General features: G+C 36.5%; 1 protein-coding gene across 5 annotated transcripts in view; it reads left to right on the top strand.

Annotated features, from left to right (window-relative positions):
* AdipoR (adiponectin receptor) overlaps nucleotides 1-22620 on the top strand; it is a 240534-nt gene that overhangs the window by 154974 nt on the left and 62940 nt on the right. For 4 of the 5 annotated variants that reach the window (XM_090390983.1, XM_090390982.1, XM_090390984.1 and 1 more), the window contains one exon: nucleotides 11371-11520. In XM_090390983.1, coding sequence (XP_090247109.1) covers nucleotides 11371-11520 — 150 coding nt within the window. Of the gene's footprint in view, nucleotides 1-10653; nucleotides 10746-11370; nucleotides 11521-22620 lie in introns of all 5 variants that reach the window. The other variant, XM_090390991.1, reaches the window with a different exon arrangement.

Genomic DNA, 22620 nt, shown 5'->3' with positions numbered 1-22620 from the left:
AGAAATTAGTCAAAACACAAAATTAGCTATATACAGGGTGTTCGGGATAAATTTGACAGTTTCGTAAGGAAAAAGAAAATCTTCTTTGTATCTATTAAATTTAATGAATTGACAAAAAAACATTACAGGCAGAGTTAATTACAATACTATCAACAAGATTTACTCAAAATAACCACCATTAGCATCGATCACAGCTTCAATTCTGCTTCGGAACCTCGAACAAGCTGATGCTACAGTCTCCCTGGGAAGGGCCGCAAAAACTGTTTTAATTTTATCCATTAACTGGGCTTTTGTATTACTGGAAGTGCGATTGGTGTCTTTTTCAACTGCGCCCCATACAAAATAATCCATGGGGTTAAGGTCTGGGGAGTTTGGAGGCCAAACATTTGGACTGGTGAAGTCGTAGAAATTTTCAGACAACCATTTTTGACTTTTCCCAGAGGTGTGGCAAGGGGCCGAATCCTGCTGCCATACATACGGCCTACCATTGGCTACCCTTGTTATCCAGGGCTTGACTACAGTTAGCAACTCCACGAACAAAGCCCGAATTCCAATGCCAGGGTTCTTCAACACCTGTTCCTGCAGATTTGCGAGGAATTCTGCTGTACGAACGCAATCAGATCGTCTGCTAGGGATCTTTCTTCTTGCTACATCCTCGTAGTCACCATTGCAAGTCTCTAGTTCATGCCTGATTGTTTTTACTGTATTCAGGGAGCATTGGGCAGCAGTCGTAATATCCTTATTTTGATGGCGGGCACGAATCATCATGATACAAGTTATTCTCTTCCATGATTCAGGTGGGTTCCAGCTATCCATCCTTTCTGACATCTTGTATATGAATGAAGAAGGGTCCAAACTTTTAAATGAAGAGAAGTGTGTGTTAATACATGTAACTTACGGAAAAATATAATTAATTATAAATATGTCAAATTTATCCCGAACACCCTGTACAAGACAGTGTTCAAACCAATTTGAACTTATGGATCTGAGAGCCTGGATTAGAAATAAAACACTTGAACAAAGACTTGGAGACCTTTGATATGAGAGTTCTGAGAAAGATTAATGCAGTGAACAGATGGCATATCACATTAAAAATGAAGATATTAGGAAAGAACTTGCCACCTGTTAGCATTCAGGAATGTATTAGTAGAGATAATCTCAGGTAGTATGGTCACTTAAACAGAAGGGGAGAAGAAAAATTAGCAAAACAAGTATTCTTTGCCAGATTGGCAGGAAAAAGACCCAGAGGAAGACCAAGATATAGATGAATTGGTACTGTAAAAAGTGCCTTAAAAGGCAGAAATATAAGATCTGATAATGTTGTAGTCTTGACAGATAACAGATTAATTTGGAGAAAAATTATTGTTCAGAAGTTAGTAATGATGTAACTTTTTCATGTAGTACTAGCATAATTATTCTGTACACCCCCCCCCTTACGGTGTACAGAATAATTATAACAAGACTCAGCACCTCCACACAAGGCAAAGACCACACAACAGTGGTTGGAAGCAAATGTGTCCAACACATCACCATCTGATTTACTGTCTGGAAGTCCCAGTCTGAATCTGTTGGACTTCAAATTGTGGTCAGAGCTTGAGAACTTGCAAGAAACAGCACCCCAACATTGCCAGCGTGAAGGTGGTTTGGAGTGAGCAGTGGCCTTTCCATTGGATGCACAACATCCAATGGAAAGTAAAGGGGGGGGGATACATCTTGAACATGGAGTGCTGCAATTCACGTTATGTATGTGGTTTGTATGTGCTGAAAGCTGTAAATGATTTACTGATGGATTAAAGGTTTATGTACTGTTCAAGTTGTAACAGTAATTATGGCTAGACTAGGTATTTATCCTGATGATGTGAAACACCTGATTTTCACACAACTAATTGACTAATTAATAATAAACTATTTCAAATTATCATCAACAACTGATTTCTTCATTCTGCTGTTAGACAAATGCCTCTTGAGTCACCATCAAATTTTGCATGATTTTGCCATCTGACTAGTAAGAAGATCATAACTATATTTGAATCCAACAATTTTTTTTATACCTGTAACTCCTTACTACTCTAAGAAACATAATAGAATGTTGTATACAAGAGGTTTATTTATTTATTTTTATATTAAATGATGCCTAGATTTTATAATTTTCATTAAAGAGAGCTGTGCTCTCTCATTAAAGTATACAGTACATTGAAAGGAATAAAGAGGGGAATAACGAACTAACTCAAAAGCATCTTAAAAAAAAATCACTTTGTTGCTTTCAAAATCTTATTCTTAAAAAACATAACCTTTTTTTTTTCATAAAATATGAAAATTCATAGAAAATATACTTTATATTTGAAAAGTAAACTGCGATGATTCTCGGGTTTTTTTTTTATTATTATTTAAAAATTTTTAACCGAAAAATAATGGTTTCATGTGTTGTTTGAAATATGAGATAGGAAGAGAGATACTCCCCCTTTTTTTTTTTATTATAAAAAGAAAAAAACAATTTATCACTATTATTTATGGTATCTCCATGGAGTCCAGAGACTCATCATGGGAAACCCAAATCAACCATCATACACACAAATCCTATCATATCTCTCCTTGAATCCATTCACTGTCAGGGAACTCACAACCAATTCCGACAATAAATTCCACTCACTAACCATTCTCCACACAAAAAATCTGGTCCACACACCCTTACTAACCACACTTACACAACTTCTGCAGATGGTCCCTAGTTCTCTATTGCTTGCATCAATTTTATAAAACCCTTTTAATATTTTAAAAGTTTCTATCATGCTCTTCCCCCCCCCCCCCGAATAGACCAGGTAGAGTAGTCAAGATATCACTGAATCATAGCCTTATTAAGAGGTATAATAACTTCCTCATCTTTACTTGTTAGTGTGTTTTTCAACATCCAAGGAATTCGTTGAGCTATTTTACCAACTTTTGCAATATGCTCTCTGAACTTTAACTCTTTGTCCACCATTATCCCAAAGTCCCTAGCCTCATCAGTTTCCTGTAAACCAATACCATCAATATGATACACCATATGCAACCTTTTCAACCTAAAGTGCATAACCTTACATTTTGCAACATTAAATTGACAACCATTATCCTTTGCCCACAATGCCAATTTATTTAACTCATCCTGCAGGATATCTACATCACCTTTATCAACGATTGCTCTCCTCAGCTTTGCATCATCAGCAAACAACCCCTCTTAAATCTTTTCCTATGTCACTGATATACAAATTAAAGAGTAGTGGCCCTAGTACTGAACCCTGTAGTACTCCACTAGTCACCATCATTCTCCTAGACTCCACCCCACCATATACTACTCTCTGTGTCTGTCTGTCAGCCCTTCTCCCCATCCATGCTACTAGTTTCATATCCATTCTCATTTGCTCCAACTTTTGTAATAGTTTTCCATGTAGTATTCTGTCAAACACTTTTGCAAAGTCCAGCACTATCATGGTGTATCTATTTCTTTTATCCATTTCTGCTGTCACTTTATTATGAAATGTAAATAAATTACTAAGAAAAGACCTACTTTTTTCAAACCCTTGTTGCCCACTGTAGAGTATTACATCCTTATCCACCCAATGTTGGATTTATCTTTAACCAACTTTTCCACTACTTTAACAACCACTTCTGATATATTAATTGGTCTGTAGTTTTCTACCTCTGTGTTAGAGTCACCTTTATGCAGTGGTACTATCTTATCCTTTTTCCACTCCCTTGGAATCCTGCCAGAGAGAGAGAGACTTAGATTGAACAACTTCTTCAGAGGAAATGCCATTTCTCTTACACATCCACACAGTACACGGGCGGATACATCATACAGTGGGATGATGCATGTGATTCATCTACCTCAATTTTGATATGTATCTCTGTAACATCAGCAACTGTAAAATCTCCACCTGGATGATACACCTTTGCAAAATGATCACTCATCAACTCAACTATTTCTTTTGGCTCAGTCACCTTCCTAACCTTGAACATTGTTTAGAGTCATTCTACCATAGTCATTTTTCCTCTTACTTGCTACATAACGAAAAAACTCTTTTAGGTTTACTTTGGCCTGTTTGGCAAATTCTCTCTCATAGTCTAATTTGGTCTTCCTTACCATACTAGTAACACTTCTTGCTTGCACTTTGTACTGCTCGCGAGTATGGTGATCACTATTTTCTTTATATTTCCTCCACAATTCTTTTTTGGCAGCTCTTGGTTTATATCCCTAATCATCCAATTAATTCCAACTTGGTTTATCCTCCTGACCTTGAGTATGCAGTCTGATACTGCTACTCTCAAGCAATCTCTGACCACTTTCCATGCACTACTGACATTCTTTCCTTGTAGCTTCTCAAGCCATGGCACTGTTCTAAGATTATTCCCGAGTCTCTCATCATCATCACCACCAGCCCTCATAGTTGAACATAAACTCCTTCTTGTCAAAGAACTCCACATATGTTTGGCAACTTCCCAGAACAAGACTGCATGACTCCCCAATTGGAGACAGAGTGGTATATATAGAGAGGATGTATCCATAACCAAGTTCTTTCTTGGTTATGGATACATCTTCTGATGCTATTATCAGATCCAACACCCTCAAAACCATCAGCCCCCTTTATAACATGTTGTTTCATGTAATTATATTTAACAAATGTATAAATCCCACTTCCATCTTGCTCTGCTCCTTTCGTCCATCCAATCGATGTCCCCATAGTTAAAGTCTCCAATAATACAAGGGTGGTCTGAAAAGTTCTTGGCCTAACAATGAAAAGAAATATATAATTTCAAAATTATTTTTATTTTTCAACATAATCTTCCTTAAGACTAATACATTTATTCCAGCGATACTCCAGCACCATTATCCCATTCGTGTAGTGGTTCTCAGTAAGATCTGCAAAATACCCCTCTACAGCTGCAATCACCTCTTGATTCGAAGAAAAACGCTGACCAGCGAGGAAGAGTTTTAGTTTTGGGAAGAGATAGAAGTCAGGGGGAGCCAAATCTGTGGAATAGGGTGGATGTTCTAAAAATTCATAGTGCAGATCCCTTAATTTTCACATTGCCAAAACACCTTTTTCGGCAGGTGCATTGTCCTGATGAAAGATGATTTTTTTTTCTTCTGCTAACTGGGTCTTTTCTCATGAATTTTTTCATCTAGTCTGGTTAAAAGATCAGAATAATATTTCCCAGTTACTGTTTTACCCTTTTCAAGATAATTAATAAACAAAATACCTTTAGCATCCCAAAACTCCGATACCATGACCTTTCCTACTGATGGAACTGACTTTGTCTTCTTTGGCGCTGAACAACCAGCTTCTGTCCACTGTTTTGACTGCTGTTTGGTGTGTAATGGTGAATCCAAGTCTCATCCATGGGTTCTTTTGAAATGCTTATAGTCTCAGCAGTTTCACGCACTTTGACTCGCCAGTCATCCAATACCATATCGTGCACTTGATCAATGATTTCTAGTGTTGTTACACTTTTTGGACGTCCTTCATGTGGATCATCTTCAAGGCTGGTACAGCCACATTTAAACTCGGTAGCCCATTTCTTAATTGTCGAAAACGAAGGAGAAGAGTGCCCATAAGCTTTAATGAACTTAGAATGAATTTCTTTTGACATTAATCCTTCTTTTTTACAAAGAATTTTATAACTGCACGATACTCAATTTTATCCATTTCAAGGGATACAGACAACACTTTTGCTTTAGACAGCTGTATAAAACAAACTACTTGATAGAATGACTTGCAATTTTACATGGATGCTTATGACAAATGTACCAACTTAGAAAAAAAAAATCTTGCTGATAGTGTTGGCATCTATGTTCGAGGATGAGAACTTTTCAGACCAACCTTGTAATTGTTTGGCCTACATTCATTGTGCTGATTTGCTGATACATGGCATCTACATCTTCCTGTGGATGCCATGTATCAGCAAATATGGATGCTACTATAGACCAGGACCCAACAACGTATTTTGTCCTATTTTCCCCTATCCCACACCAAACAGCCTCAAATGAACCATCTTCCCGCAGACCTAATACCCTGTCTAACTTTTAATTTTGTTCCTTCTATCTTCTCTGAAAATACCCTTTACATTCTATTCCTATAACTATATCATTTCAGTCAACGAGGTCTCAGTGATGCCAATAATTTTTGGCCAAGTTGAGCTTACCAATGCCAAAAAGGCATTGGTAAGCTCAACTTGCAAAATACATAATTTGTAAAAGTACAGTAGACTGTGCCTTTACAAATTATGTTTGGTTTGCAGTAAAAAAAACAATGAATTAATGAAAATGAAAGGCTTAAAGAATGACACTCAGAGGAAGATACAAATAACGAAATAGAAATTTAAATATATATATATATATATATTGCTCAAAACAATTAGTGGATATTTTAGTTCGTCAGATAATTATAAATTTCTGCAAATAATTGTAACTATTGGGTACTTTATACATGAATAAATATTTCTTACTTATGGATAGGGTGTAATTCATGAGATATTGTTTAAATAATAGATATTTATTACAAATTTAACAAATTATACATTTTAGCGTGAAATAATTTTAACAACAATAGCCAAAAACGCTTGTTAATTTTTAATAGGCTGTATGGTCTCCATTAACAGCCAAAACAGCAGTACATCTTGATTGCATGAACCAGATAGGATGTCAAACAGTTCTTCTGGGATATTTCCCTACTCTTCTGTGAGAGCAATTTCGAGCTCTTGAAGCCATCGTGGTGGCACCAGTCGAGCAGAAACACGCACCTACCTAAAGCATCCCAGGCATGTTCAATTGGATTACAATCTGGCGAACAGGCAGGCCAGTCGATTTGTTCAATACCTTCTTCCTCAAACCACTCTTGTACCAAATTTGCACGGTGTGGGTGAGCATTGTCATCCATAAAAATGAATTCTTGGCCAATTGCAGCAGCAGAATATGGACGAACTATAGGTTCCAAAATCGCATTGTGATACCTTTGGGCTGTTAAGGAACTGTTTCTGATAAAATAGAGATCAGTATGCCCCCCCCCCCATACTTATTCCAGCCCATTCCATCAAACTCCCACCTTGATGTTGGGGTCTTTCACAAACAAACTCTGGATTAAGTTTTAAAAGAGGTATACCGTGAGTAGACATATCGATTCAAAATTAATAACGGAAAAAACTCACGTACAACTGAAGATGCCTGTGACACACAGGTGAAAATTATACTATTAAATAATCTTTGTACATGAGTTTTTCCGTTATTAATTTTGTATCGAAACTCTGGATTATTTTTTGTTCCCCTTTCATGCCATATCAAGATATGTCGGTTATCTGGTTGCAGACTGAACCTGGACTCATCACTAAAAAGTGCATGAGCCCAATCCTCATTTATCCAATTGCAGTGTTCCTGTGCCCAAATTCTTTGGGCTCTTTTGTGATTTACAGTAAGTGGAATGCAAACGATTGGTCTTCGAGCATACAAACCTATGGCATGAAGATGATTTCGAACATTTCCTGTCTCCAGAAAGCGATTCCAAAGTCACGAAATTAAGCTTTGAGATACATGACACGCTTGAGCGACACCTTGCTGTGTTTATCCAGCTTCTAATCGACCAATGGCTCTCCAAGCCATGGATTCCAGGATATCATATTGCTCTACCATTTTTTAAAAAATAATGGGTTGGTAGGTGACACAAGTTACAATTGAAGTGATAATTATGCACTGTGGAAGTGAGCGCAACAAGCCGAGCTTTTATATCCCCCAATGCTAATACAACTAAGACACGTTTCGACAAGTCTTAACATGATTTCATGTTCTACACTGTTGTATATTAAGAATATTTTAAAATAAATGTGTTACATTCGTAAATTATTTTTATAACTTTATAATTTACAAGAAAACCAAAATATTCCCTAATTGTTTTGAGCAGTATACACACATACAGTAGAATCTGGTTAATTCTTTTCTCTTTTGAGACAGAAGATATGGCACTCAAGATTATCCCTCAGAGGTGATCACTTGTACATGGTTAGTTGGTTTAAGGCTTATTGACACGTGCAGAGGTCTTACTGTGCCAAACCACAGCTTAAAAATGACTCATCAGCTTTGTTCCTCCACATGTTTTAAGTGACAAATGACTCATCATCCTCTCACCAATTCAACTTATACAGCATAGTACTTTCTAAGGGGGGGGGGGACAGTTTCTAAATAACATTATTTAAATACACTTGTGTCATCTTTCATACTGAGCCAACACCTAATGAGAAAAGTGTAGAGATTTTTCAATGCTTTGTTTTTTGATAATGTTGTTTTTAATTTTATAAAATTTTAAACCATTACAAAGATTCCACAAAAATATTTGCCACTAGCTAAAAAAATTACCTTACTAGAAACAATGAGAGGCCATTTGCTCAATTCTAGATCATCTGGTGAAGATCACTGGAGTACCAAAATCTATAATTGTATGCTTGATACAGCAGCAAGGTATACTGTGAAAAGAATGGACTTGCCATGGAAAACAGGAAGCATCCTAAAAACAGAAGCACGAAGTGTAAGGATCCTGATGTTGAGGACATTCTAAATCAGTGGTTCTCCATTATAAATGGATGAGAAGTGTGCTATAGTAGTTTAGTGTTAATAAAGAAGTCAAGATCTTTAAAATCATTGTAATCCAGCTAAAAAGCTGGATTACGATGATTTTAAAGCAACAGATGGTTGTCTCGATGGAAATGTAGGCATGATATTAATTTCAAGTTATATAAATTAAATGTTGAAATATCAATTATTTGCTATTCTGTTACGTATTATGTTTTAATAGGATTACATTGAAGGACAATAGGTCTCTGTTGATATTGACAATGAGGAAAATTTAAATATATATGCATATTTTGCTATTGTAATCAATTTGAATAATTTATTTGTTGCTCAGCAAAATGTTAGGTCTTTTTGTATATTTTTAACTATTAACATGAAGCTTTGCATAATTGGGCTAACTGCTTAATTGGGCCAAAATGGTCTAGATCCAGTTAACCAAAATCTACTGTATATACACTGCTTGTAGAAGTCAGTGGACACCCCCATGGGCAAGGTTCATCATGCCATGTAGTGAGTCATGTTTGTAGCAAGTATAAATTGGAGGAATATGATGCTCCCACATCAGTGCAACTGTGTTCCAGATGAAATCGCTGTGAGAAGGGAACTGGTGGAGTTTGAAAGAGATGTTGTGATAAGATGCCATGTTGCAGGCCTATCCAAAGTTGACCAATTTGTTGACAAATTGGGCCATCCCAGATCACCAATCAGTGATACCATACTGAGATGGACATGCCAGAAGTCAACTGCAAGTGCTACTTACCTACCTGCAGTGGATGACCCACCACACACACTCACTGAACATGACTGTAAGGTGCTACTAAGGATAATATGTAAAAACAAAACCGCCATTCGTCTGCTGACACATTGAATGTGGAGTTTGTGGCATCGACTAGAACATGAATCCACACAAAAACGTTCAGAACCAAGGCTCACAACATGGGCTTCCATGGTAGAACCACAATATGCAAGTCCCACATTACAGAACCAGCATGCAGCATCATCTTCAGCGGTACAAAAAACATGCACAATGGGACATAGAAGGTTGGAAATCTGTGTTTGGAGTGAAGAATCATTCTACACCCTTTACCAAGCAGATGGATGCCCAGTGAAACTCTTACCACAGTGCATAACCCCCAACTGTAAAAATCAGAGGTGACAGTGTGATGATATGGTCCTGCTTTTCCTGGTTTGGCTTCTGTTTGTGATGCCACGAACATTGAACTCCAAGAAGTATGTATCCAAACATTCTGGACAATGCAGTGCTTCCTACTTTGTGGAAGCATTTACAGAACTGACCATTATTTCTTTCAACAATACAATGCACCATGTCATAAGGCTGCTGCTGTAACTGTGTGGTTTGTGCACATATCACCACGCTTGACTGGCCTCCACAGTGATTTCAACCCTATTAAACATCTGTGGGATGAACTGGCATATTGGGTGAGGTCAAGGGACATCCATCCTACAACAATTCAGGACCTCATTACATGCCTACAAGAAGAATTGTCCAAAATTCCCATTGATTGCAATTGCACGAAAGGTGGTCCTGCATCTTATTAAAGTGGACATCGTGGGTGTTTGTTTCTCACACTATGGTGTCCATTGACTTCCTTCCAAATGGTGTATACACACACACATGCGTAAATAAAGTTGAAAGCAAATATGCTTACCTGGAATCTCATAGTATAAGAGCATTTTACTTTATATTGTCATGACCTGAAGCTGGAATTCCTTAAAAACATACAAGTATGCAGAAGTCATGGCAGTGCACGGTTTCTCCATTCATATGGCACTCATACTTCAGTGTAAAGTACAGATTGTACAGCACTATGATTGAATTGTTTACAGATTTAGTGTGAGTAGACTAATCAAGACCCTTCAGTAAATCTGATATTAAAGTTTCTTTTCTGTGTTTAAACATACCACAGAAAATACTAGTCTGTGATAAGGTTTTTACACCTTTCATGGAGAGACATAATGTTTTAGGAATAAATTATAGTACAGTTGTCTTTATGATTTTTTCTATGTCTTCTAAGAAATCTTGTTTCCTTTATTATTAGATTTACTGAAGGCTCTTGTTTAGTCTACTCATGCTAAACCTGTACTTTGGATTGTCCTGAAGAACATAACTTTCACTTTTGTTTTTTAACAGGTATTTCTTCACATGTTTTTCTCATATTTTGTAACAAAGTCTAACCCTTTCTTTTCTTATTGATAGCCAGTATTTACCAAAATAAATAAATAAAGCTGCATAAAATGCTAGTTTTCCATCTTCTTGTAACATCTTGACAAAACTTGTTTTTGTCAAGATGTTATGCAAAAAATTTCCTTTTTTTTTTATTTGTTAAAAGTCAGTACTAAATAATTTTAAACTGGTTGGATAGTTTATTTACTAGCTTCATCAGAGTAAAGTATTTGAAATAAATTGCTTGTTATAGAGAATTTACAATGGTACATTCTATACACAATGTACCTTCATAAGTATAGACAGTACACACTGTGTATACTTATTTAGCAATGAAATCTCATACTTACTTTCAGCTCTCTCCACTAAGAAATCCTTTGTTGCATTAATTATGCTATTTTTGTAACATTATCAGGTTGCCATAATATAAAGAAAAGTACTATTATTAGTAATAAATCTGTAAAATTTAAAATATTTTATTGCAAAAATATGTAGAAATATTTTATTGGTTACATGCTGCTTTTTTTACATTTTTGAATAGATGTATATTGGTGCTTGCATCTTTATATACACTGCTTTCTTTTCTCTTTAGATAAGAGATGATGATGACTTGGACATCAGTTGTGATATGTCCCTTTCTGCAAGAGCAGCAGAACAAGCTGAACATTTGGTTCGTAAAGTTTTAGAAGAAGCTGAGCAGGCTGAACAGTTAGTAAGAAAAGTTTGGGAAGAAGCTTGGAAGGTTAGTGAAATTTCTCAGTGAATTAAAAAACATCACACATTTTCTTGGTAGTACATCACAGTTTTATTTTGATTCCATAAACAATATATCATCAGTGTTCCATTGCTTGCTTCATCATAATAAAGCCGTTGACAGTATGGTGCAAAAATAGCTTAAACTAACAAATTACAAACATATTTTCATAGAATTCATTATATGATTAATTAGGCTTTATTTTTTTATTTTTTTTTACTTGAAATAGATTAATTGTAGACATTTTATTCAAGATTAAACATTATACAAGAATTTGAAAAGTTAACTGAATCAGCCAAGGATGCATGCAAACCTATATGCAGGAATAAAAAAATCAGAAATAGATGGTGAGCTCAGAAAGTTAAAGATTTCAGTCTCCTAGAAAAGATATCATATCAAAAGTTTCATATATCAAGTAAGTCAGCTTATGCTCTAAAAGAACACAGAGAAAAATTTAAGAAAGTGAAGCATTGTGTGAAAGTAGATAAACAAGTCATTAGAAGACTTTGATAAGAACATAGAAAATAAATATCCAGAAGTTGACAGAATATTCAGGAAGTTATGGAAATGCTTATAAATTGAGGAAAGAGTATTTCAAAAAAGCCAGAAATGATAAATATGACATGAAAAGTGAAGATAAAGGAATGCTAAATGAAACAAGCAATGAGAGCATAATGGTAGAAAATATTCAAGAGGATTTTGGTCAGGAATACATATCAATACTTTAGATAGAAAAAGCTATCAAAAACACGAAATGAGAGAAAAGGCAGCTGGAGTAGATGATATTTGACCAGAAATGCTCAAATATAAAGATATAAAAGTTTTACAGTTTTTACACTGCATAGTTCTGAAGGCTTGGTCAATTTCAGATGATTGGAGTAAAGCTCTTATAGCACACATCTACAAAAAGGGAAATAAGACTGAATATCAAAATCACAAAGGAATTTCCTTACTAACTGTTTCTGATGAGATTTATGCAAGCACTGCTAAAAGACTAAAACAATTGTGAAAGGGAAAACTTGAAGAACAAGCTGAGATCATGCCGAATTTGAAAATGTCGGGAGCAGATTTTAACTTTAAGACAAATAGTTGAGAAATTGTGAGAATATTAAATAGATTTGTATTTGAGTTTTGTATATCTGAAAAAAAAAAAAGACATATCACAAGATACCAAGAGAAAAGCTGTTCAAAATGCTAAGATTATATCATGCCAGTAGGGATCCTGTATCAAGAAGTACAGTTATGTAACATGCAACTTACGTAAATTTGCAGCTACATAATAAATCTAATAGCACGTATGAACACGTTTGCGGCTTTGCGCAGTTGCGTCTTTGACAGCCTTATTGCAACACAGCAGTAGATGCCTTGCGTGGTAGTTCAGTCACTTGTTATCACTGCTAGTTTCATTGCTTTTTACCCTTAAAATGGAATGCAAATGCAAAACCGAATGTGCTGGTAATAAATCTAAAAAACAAAGGTCTGCAATTACTTCTGAAGAAAAGTTGAAAATAATTTGTATGTATGAAGCGGGAAAATTCTATCAATAATAGCTCGAGAAATAAATCGACCTATTTCAGCACTGAATACAATAGTGAAGGATAAAGTTCGCATTGTTGAAAGCATGAAAGGTGTGGTAGCGTTGAAGGGCACTATTATTACCAAGAAGAGGCTGGGCCCAATATCAGAGATGGAGAAATTATTGTCTCACTGGATCAATGATCTGACACAGAAGCAGATGTCGTTAAGTTTACTGATTATCCAGAAGAAGGCTATGTCCTTATATAAGAACTTAAAAGAGCAAACAATGACTGATACGGATGCTGAGTTGAAACAAGAATTACACCAGGCGACGGAGATGTGTGTGTGTGTGTGCACGCGCATGCGCAACTGGCACAGCAATTAGAGCTGGAAGTGGATAACGGAGACATTAACGAGCTTATTTTTTTAGTCACGATGAAGAACTAACTAATGATGACCTTATTCAGTTGGAGGCATTCCGAAGAAAATACTAACCCCACTAAATTTGACTTACGTAACTCGGGGTGTAATTGTACATAGTCTATATTAGAGTTGTAAGTCAGCAGTTAGAATTGAAGGAAGTATAGGAAGATGATTTGAGATTAAATTAGGTGTGAGACAAGAGTGTATATTATCTCCATTATTATTCATCTGTATGGATCATGTTATGAAGGGAAGTGGCATTGAACCTGATATCAAAATTGGAGTTAATTGTAATTCTACTTTATGATGATGATGTTATAGTCCTAAATAAACCAGTACAACTATGCAGATTTCGTAACTGAAATGAATAGCTTTTAATAAATTTGGGTATGAAAATCATCAATAAAAAGACAGATTATTATTATTATTGTTGTTATTATTTGACACCTCCAGGGAGTCCAAAGACTCATCAAGGGAGGGCACCTGCTCTACAACTCTGTCTCCACCAACTGACTGCAACTACACCAGCACCACCTACTGCTGACCACCACCACTACTATTTCCACAGACAATCACAAACATCCATGCCCATGGGTGGGATTTGAACTCGCAGCCCTTTGGCTGGAGAGCAGATATGCTAACCACTCAGCCAGCCATGCTGGCCAATATAATAAGCAGAAACATGGAAAACATCAAGTGCATCATGAATGGAGAACCTATATAATAAATTAAACATTTCAGCTACCTAGTATAGCCATAAATACTGTTACAACTTGAATAGTGCATAAACCTTTAATCTGTCAGTAAACCATTTACAGCTTTCAGCACATACAAACCACATGCATACAGTGAATAGCAGCACTCAATGTTCAAAATGTCCCCCTTTTGCCTTCATGCATGCCCGAAGTCTGTGAGGCCACACATTGATGCTGGCATGTACCACATCCAATAGAAATGCTGCCACTGCTCACTCTTAAATCCACCTTCAGGCTGGAAATGCTGGAGTGGCGTTTCTTGCAAGTTCTAAAACTCTGACCACAGTTTGAAGTCCAACAGATTCAGATTGGGACTTACAGACAGCCAGTCAGATGGCGATGCGGTCTGGTACTGAGTCTTGTTGGAAGATCCACTGCCTACTGTGAAACGTGTTGTTCACCAGCCAAATTTCCAATGGTGTCTATAGTGTCTTGATACACTTTGCAGAGGTTTTGACCACGTTGTCACAAAAATGCAACTTGTATACTTACTGATACATCACCTCCCACCAAATCATCACTGATGCAGAATAATGACCTCTCTGAATCTGAATTACTAGATGGTTGCACTTGCTGTGCAAACATATACCCCAATTGTTTTTTTGGCAATTAAACAACTCTTCAATAGTGTAAATTATTTTATCTATCAATAGGATAATAGAATGTTTAAGGATGAAAGCTGTATAACTGAGAGGAGACTTCCACATAGTCTTTCAGGAATAAGGAGAACCGACCAGGGCTTCTGACCTAATGTCCAATCTTCACCTTCTCAAGGTGCAGCCTCTAAAGTATCTACCTGGATACGAAGATAGGCTGGCAATTTGGGATATAGCCAACCAAATTGTATTCTTATTGGCTTAAACCACAAGTAAAATGATGGTACAACATGACAGAATTTATGCTGGATGGGACATCACCTGGTTAAACAAGGCCTCTGTTGTACCAGATCGACATATTAGGGACGAATGAAACAAAAAAAAAAAAAAAACTAGTGAGATCTTTCTAAGCAATAAATACAAAATATTATATTCAGGCAATAACAATCAGGGGAAAGAAGGAGTAGCTATAATATTTAATACTAAATATGAGGCTAATATTCTTGAATGGCAGGCAGTCTAAAGTAGAGTGATATGGACAAATATGAGAATGGAGAACTGAACAATGAGACTTATTTGTGCCTATGGTCCCACAGAAGGTTCTACTAAGGGATTTAGCCAACCAAATTGTATTCTTATTGGCTTAACCACAAAAAATTCCTCCACTATGAAGGAATTTTTATCGGCTTTATAGAAAGCAACTCACACAATGAAAAATGAAACATTGGTCCTTGTTTGGGATCTAAATTAGCAAAGTTGGAAATGATTGTCAGACATACAAAAATATTTTGGGAAAATTTGGAGAAAAGAGCAAAGCTAATAATAATAATAATGGCAAATACCTGTTGTATTTCTGCTCAGGACATTGACTGGTTATTACTAACACAATGTTCCAACATAAAAATGTGTACAAATTCACATGGAGAGAAGAGGCAAGAAAAGTCTCATTGACTATGTCATTCTTGATGTGATGTTTTCTCACTGAACAGGACACTAGAGTGCACAGGGCATTTGAAATTGGAAGTGATCAGTATTTAGTCTTGAACAGGATAAAATTGAATTTCATTTTGAAAAGAAAAACATGTAAGAAAGTTTTAAAGTGAATAAAAGTTGAGCAGCTCTCAGAACTGTAGACTAAAATACACAAACATTATTAAAGAAAAAATGAAAGAGTTTGAGAACAGGAACCAAACTTTGGAAATTCAGTGGAAAATCCTGAAGAAAACATTTAATTGATTCAGCCAGAGAGGTATGTGGTGAGGTTGTCTGCAAGGATAGAAAAATCAGAACTTAATGGCTGACATAGGAAGTTAAAGAGGCAATGACGGAAAAGAAGAAAGCATATCGAAAGTTCCTGGCAAATAAGTCAGCTTGTGCTTTTAGAGAATACAGAGACAAATGTTAGAAAGCTAAACAAAAGTCACGTGAAGACTTTTTTAAGAACATGTCATTTCTATGTTCTTATGATATTTTGCCATCTTCCTGATATTTATTCAGGAAGATGGCAAAATATTCTGGAAGCAGTTGAAAAAGCTCAGAAATGGAGGAAAGAGTGCTTTAGAAGGAATTAGAGATGATAAGGGTGACATGAAAACTGGAGAAAAAGATATCCTTTTTTATATGGAGTAATTACTTCGAAAAATTGTTAAATGAAACAAGCAATGGTATAAAACACTCAACAGGCATGCAATCATGTATACATATCCATACTTGAAGTAGAAAAAGCGATCAAAAGCCTGAAATGTGGAAGGCAGCTGGTGTAGATGATATTCGACCAGAAATACTCAAGTATAGAGGTATAAAAGTCTTGCAGTGGCTGCACTGAATGTTTGGAGTAGAGCTCTCATAGTACCCATATATAAAAAGGGAAATAAAACTGAATGTGAGAATTACAAAGATATTTCCTTACTGAGTATTGTAAGATTTATGCAAGTATACTTAAGAAGCAGTTGAGAATGATTGTGGAAGTGAAGCTTGGTGAAGAACAAGCTGGATTCAGGACAAATAGAGACTGTCAAGATCAGATTTTCACTTTACGATAAATAGTTGGGAAATCGTGGGAATATAACAAAAATCTGTATTTAAGTTTTGTACATCTGCAAAAGGCATATTACAAGGTGCCAAGAGAAAAGCTATTCAAAACATTAAAGTTATATGTGTCAATGAGGCATTATATCAAGCAATACTTAGTCTTTATTAAATCTGATATCAGACAGGGATGTACATTATCCGCTCTGTTATTCATTATCTATATGAATCACTTTATTAAGGAAAATAATATTAAACTTGATATCAAAATTGGAGATGTTAATCTCCGCTCTTTATGTAGATGGTGTTATACTTTTAAATAAATCCAGTACAAGTCTGCAAGATTCCCTGACTAATTTAAATAACTGTTGTACTAAATTTGGTATGAAAATCAGCAATAACAAGACAAATACAATGAAAATAAACAGGGACATTGAAAATTATCTACTACATCTTGAATTGAGAATTTACAGAACAAGCAAAACATTTCGGCTACTTAGGCACAATTTTTAGTGAAGATAGTAATTTAAATATGGAAATAGACAACAGAATCAACCATGCTGGTAGGAAGTCAACTGAATAAATTTATATGGAACAAGAGAGAAGTTAGTCAAAATAGTAAATTAACAGTATACATACAAGACAGTGTTCAAACCAATTTTAACTTATGGATCTAAGAGCTGGTTTAGAAATAAAACACTTCACCAAAGACTAGAGACCACAGATATGAGAGTCCTGAGAAAGATTAGGGGTATGAACAGATGGCATCAGTGGCAATATCATATTAAAAACAAGGATATTTGGAAAGAACTTGACATTGTTAGCAAAGTTAATCTCAGGTGGTATGGTCACTTAAATAGAATGGGAGAGGAAAAATTAGCAGAAGAAGTGTTCTCTGCCAGGTTGGGCAGGAAAAATATCCAGAAGGAAGACCAAGATATAAGTGGATTGATACAATAAAAAGTACCTTAAAAGTCAGAAATATAATAGTTGTTGGAAGTTTTTCCACTTGGTTATACTATAAATTTACTATAAATTAAAGATACCAAGAAATTATATACTTGGTTTAAAAGCTTATCCAAGTGTAAGCAAACAAAGTTTGCACCTGAAATTTAATCAGGACTAGGGCTGCTTGTATATATAGAAGCTAATGACTTCAGATTCATTGCTTTAGTATCCCATAATCCAAGGTAAAGAAATATAATATCTGATAATGTTGGAGTCTTAACAGATTGATTTGGAAGAAAATTGTTGATAGGAAGTAAGTAATGATGTAAGTTCTTCATGTAGTGCTATCATAATATCCTGAACACCCCTTGAGGGTACATGTCAAGAATTTGATGATAATGGTGATGATGAAGAGAATATCTTTTCATCATCACCATCATCATCAAGAGGATATCTCTGTCTATTGTTCACGTACTGCCTGAGAAGTGCCTTTGATTTTATCTTCTGCACAAGTTGTGATGTTAAGAAGTGTCCAGTAGAACGACTCTACTGGAAACTTCCAGTAGAGTCATAGTCTCTAACCCCCTCTAGGTCACCATTTAGTAGTACACATGACATTGTTCTCTGCAGAACATTCATCTCTTGCAACATCACTTTCTGCATTCTCACAGGATTAATGCAGAGGCATGCCTTTACAGCCCTCACAAGCAGTTGCATCCTAACACAGCCTCCTCCATGTGGGGCACCTGTTTGTGGTTGAGGGCCAATACCATCACCTCCCGGTGATGGTACTGGCCCTTTTCATTCCTCCTCTTTTTCTTTGCTTTTCTTCCCGTATTCTTCGCTCTACTTCTCCTGAGTCTGTTTCACTATCCTTTTTTCAAAACCACAATCACTGGGATCCAACGCCCTGCCACCTTGTTTGCCGTGTGGTGCGACACGTGGACATCTGGAAAGGGGGATCCTGGTAGTCTTATACTACTTTGGCCCCTGCTCCGGCAAGATGGGTGGTCCTTAGTAGTACACATGACATTGTTCTCTGCAGAACATTCATCTCTTGCAACATCACTTTCTGCATTCTCACAGGATTAATGCAGAGGCATGCCAGGAACAATTGGCTAGTGGGCTTGCCTGCAAGGGTCAACGGTGTTGCAGTAAGGCTCTCACCCTATGGTCCGGGGTCGTGATCCTAGGCTTGCTGTAGTGCCGATATAGCATCCATGTGTAGCTCCATGGTGGGTGGGGAGCTCTGGTGCCGAACCAAAAACTTCTTGAGCATGAATCCTTCATCCTCAAATGTTCTAGGGGGTCCTAACAAAGTCCCAACCAAGTACTGATACCGTTGATACAGCATATGAAAACAGAAATAAGAAACAAAAGAGATACGATGCTAACATAAATGTACCAACATTTTTAATCATTCATGCTACAGGTGAAAAACCAATAGGAAAAATGTCACCCTTCTTTATTCAAAAAGGTTTATTACTGGCAGGATTACCCAAAACTGTTAAGAAATTGCGTTCTGGTGATGTCCTTGTGGAAACATTGTGTCAGCAACATTCTGAGAAACTACTGAGAGCAACAACAATGGGTGGAATAGAAATTACAATAGCACCTCATAAAACACTTAACTCCTGTAGAGCAGTGATATCAGAATGGGATCTCCTTGATGTTCCTGATGAGGAGATATGTTCAGAACTTAAAGATCAAGGAGTGACAGGCGTTAGGTGCATCCTGATACGTAGGGATGGTCGCCTAGTTCCAACCAAGAACATCATCCTTACTTTTGATACACCTAAGCCTCCAACATCTGTAAAAACAGGGTATCTCAGCTGTCCTCTTTGAATGTACCCTAACCCACTGAGATGCTTTAAATGTCAGAGATATGGACATGCCCAAACTGCCTGTCGTGGTTCTACTACCTGTGCTCAATGTGGTAGTAAAGAGCATAATAACAAAACTTGCTGTGCAAAAAAAGCTAAATGTGTCAACTATCAGGGAGATCATCCAGCTTACTCTCATACATGTCAGAAATGGAAAGATGAAAAAGAAATACAAAGAATGAAAACAGAGCGAAACATAACATGCCAGGATGCAAAAAAGCTAGCCACTATCACACCTGCTCTGAGATCCTCTTATGCTGAGAAGGTAACAATTAAGAAAGTGACAGTAGCAACTCAAACTTGTATGTCTGTTCCATCATCTGATAATTTCACCATACTTGCACGTTATGATCACAAGTACTTCTCTGTTTGAGCACATCAATCACATGAGCTATTGTTGCCTTACTCCATAGACAACTCCAAAAATTATCCCACTCGATGAAAACTCACTTGTCAAAAAAATTATGGAAAGATATCACTTAAAGATAAACCACCAGATACTCCCACAGAAAAAATGGATATTTCAGTACCCAGTGAAAGATAACTAAACTTACTAACTGACCCTAACACATCAGACATATTTAATACTCTACTAGAGGAAGAGATGGACACTGGCCGTCCATACTTCCCCAAAACAATTGATAAATATAAATATGACAAAGGTAAGCCCTCAACCTCCCAAAAACCAAACAAGTCTATAAAACCAAAACAATAGGAAAATTTGTACAATGGAACTTTTGTGGATTTCACCAGAATATCGATGATATTAAGATTTTGTTGCAGAAACACAAACCTTTCTGTTTCTGTCTGCAGGAAACATACTTAAGACCCAATGAGGAATTTCTACCTTTGGGAATTTCACTGTTTTATGCAAGGATAGAACTGGAGGTGATCCTGCTCATGGAGGAGTAGCTATTCCTAGTGGGCAGTCATATTCCTTTCCATCGGATCCAACTTAATACTTCTCTGGAAGCAATAGCGATTCACTTCTCCATGGGATTTCTTATTACAGTATGTTCAATTTATTTACCACCAAGTGCTGAGTTATGATGATGCTGATAACCTTATCTCGCAACTGCCTGAACCCATACTTTGATGGGTGACTTGAATGGTCACAATACTCTATGGGATAGTGCCAACACTAATAGACGAGGTCGAATCATTGAAAGAATTCTTGATAATAATAACCTCTCCCTTTTAAATAATAAACTCAATACTTTCTTCCATATGCCTACCCATTCATATTTTGCAATTGATCTTACAATCTGCTCTCCCCTCCCCCCCTTTCCACTGCTCATGTGGGACGTTGAAGAGAACATATATAGAAGTAATCACTTTCCTGTTCTCTGCACAATGTCTTCACAGGAACCATGTTCACCCACATGGATACCTATATAGAAAATGGACCAGGCTGACTGGAACACTTTCTCTCATCTTGCAAAATGTAATGCTGATGCCATCAGTCAAATGCCTATCAATGAAGCAGTAAAATATATAACAGATTGCATTGTCCAGGCAGCAACAGCCTCCATCCCAAAAACATCATCTCAGTTTCCACTCAATCCAAAGCCTTGGCGGAACCCAGAATTTCAGACAGCTTAAACAAGATCAACACAGAGCATGAGATATATTTCGTAGATATCCCACCACATCAAACCTTATAGCTTTCAAGCATACTCGAGCCAAAGTATGCTACGTGAAGCGTCAGAGTCAAAAACAATCATGGATCCAATTTACTACATCAATTAATCAAATGACCAGCCAAAAATTGTATGGGATAAAATCTGGAAAATGAAAGGCAGATTTAGAACACATTGTTTGTCTACCTTAGACCATAATGGAAGTGTTATTGCTGATCCCAAAGCCATTGCAGACACTCTGGGAGAAAATTTTGCCAGAATCTCAGCAACAGCTTCATATCCTCCTCACATTTTAATTCTGAAAGAACAGCAAGGGGAAACAAAGGCTAAATTTTTTTACCAATGTTCTTGAGCCATACAATCAACCATTTGTTAAGGAGGAACTTAAAAGAGCTCTCCTACTATCTCACCCTAGTGCAGTAGGGCCTGATGACATCCATTACGAAATGATAAAACATCTACCATCATCTTCTGTAGATCTCCTTCTCTTACTATACAATAGAATACTTGCAGAGGAAGAGTTTCCAAATTCTTGGCATAAGTCAATTGTCATTGCTATCCTAAAACCAGGAAAAGATCCAACACAAGTAAATAATTATTGATCCATTGCTCTGACCAGCTGTCTTTGTAAGATACTAGAGAAAATGGTTAATGCCAGACTTCTCTGGTATTTAGAAAGCAACAATCTTCTCTTCAATATACAATGTGGGTTCCGTAGACATCGCTCAACTTTAGACCATTTGGTTCATTTAGAAACTTGTATAAAAGATGCATCTCTGAAGCAAGAAATCCTTGTTTCAGTTTTTTTTTTACATGGAAAAAACTTATGACACAGCCTGGAGATATGGCATATTAAAAGACCTCTATAAACCTGGGTCTTAAAGGACACCTTCTTATATTTATTAAAAACTTTCTTTCCAGGCGAAATTTCCAAGTCAGAGTGGGAAATACATTATCTCAATCATATCATCAAGAACAGGGGTGTTCCCCGAGGCTCTGTCTCACTTTGACAGTAAACTTGCATCTCTGACACTTTTCGCTGTTAAAATTAACTCAATCACTGAAAAGCTTCCTCCCACTGTAGATTACTTCACAATTTACTGCCACTCCCGTAACGTGAGGGTAATTGAAAGACAACTTCAGCAAGCAATTGATCATGTTTTTCTGTGGGCTCTTAGTAATAGGTTTAGGTTTTCAACAGAAAAAAGTGTCTGTGTACACTTCTGTTGAAAATGCACTCTTCACTGAGATCTTGAATTAAGAATGAGATGCACTATTATTCCAGTAGCTACAGAAG

The sequence above is a fragment of the Typopeltis vanoorti genome, chromosome 1, assembly GCF_054136105.1.
Source record: "Typopeltis vanoorti isolate ZY-2024b chromosome 1, IOZ_Tvanoo_1.0, whole genome shotgun sequence".
Lineage (NCBI taxonomy): Eukaryota > Metazoa > Arthropoda > Arachnida > Uropygi > Thelyphonidae > Typopeltis > Typopeltis vanoorti.
The sequence above is the reverse complement of the archived record's forward strand: the minus strand, read 5'-3'. Positions and strand labels throughout refer to the sequence as shown.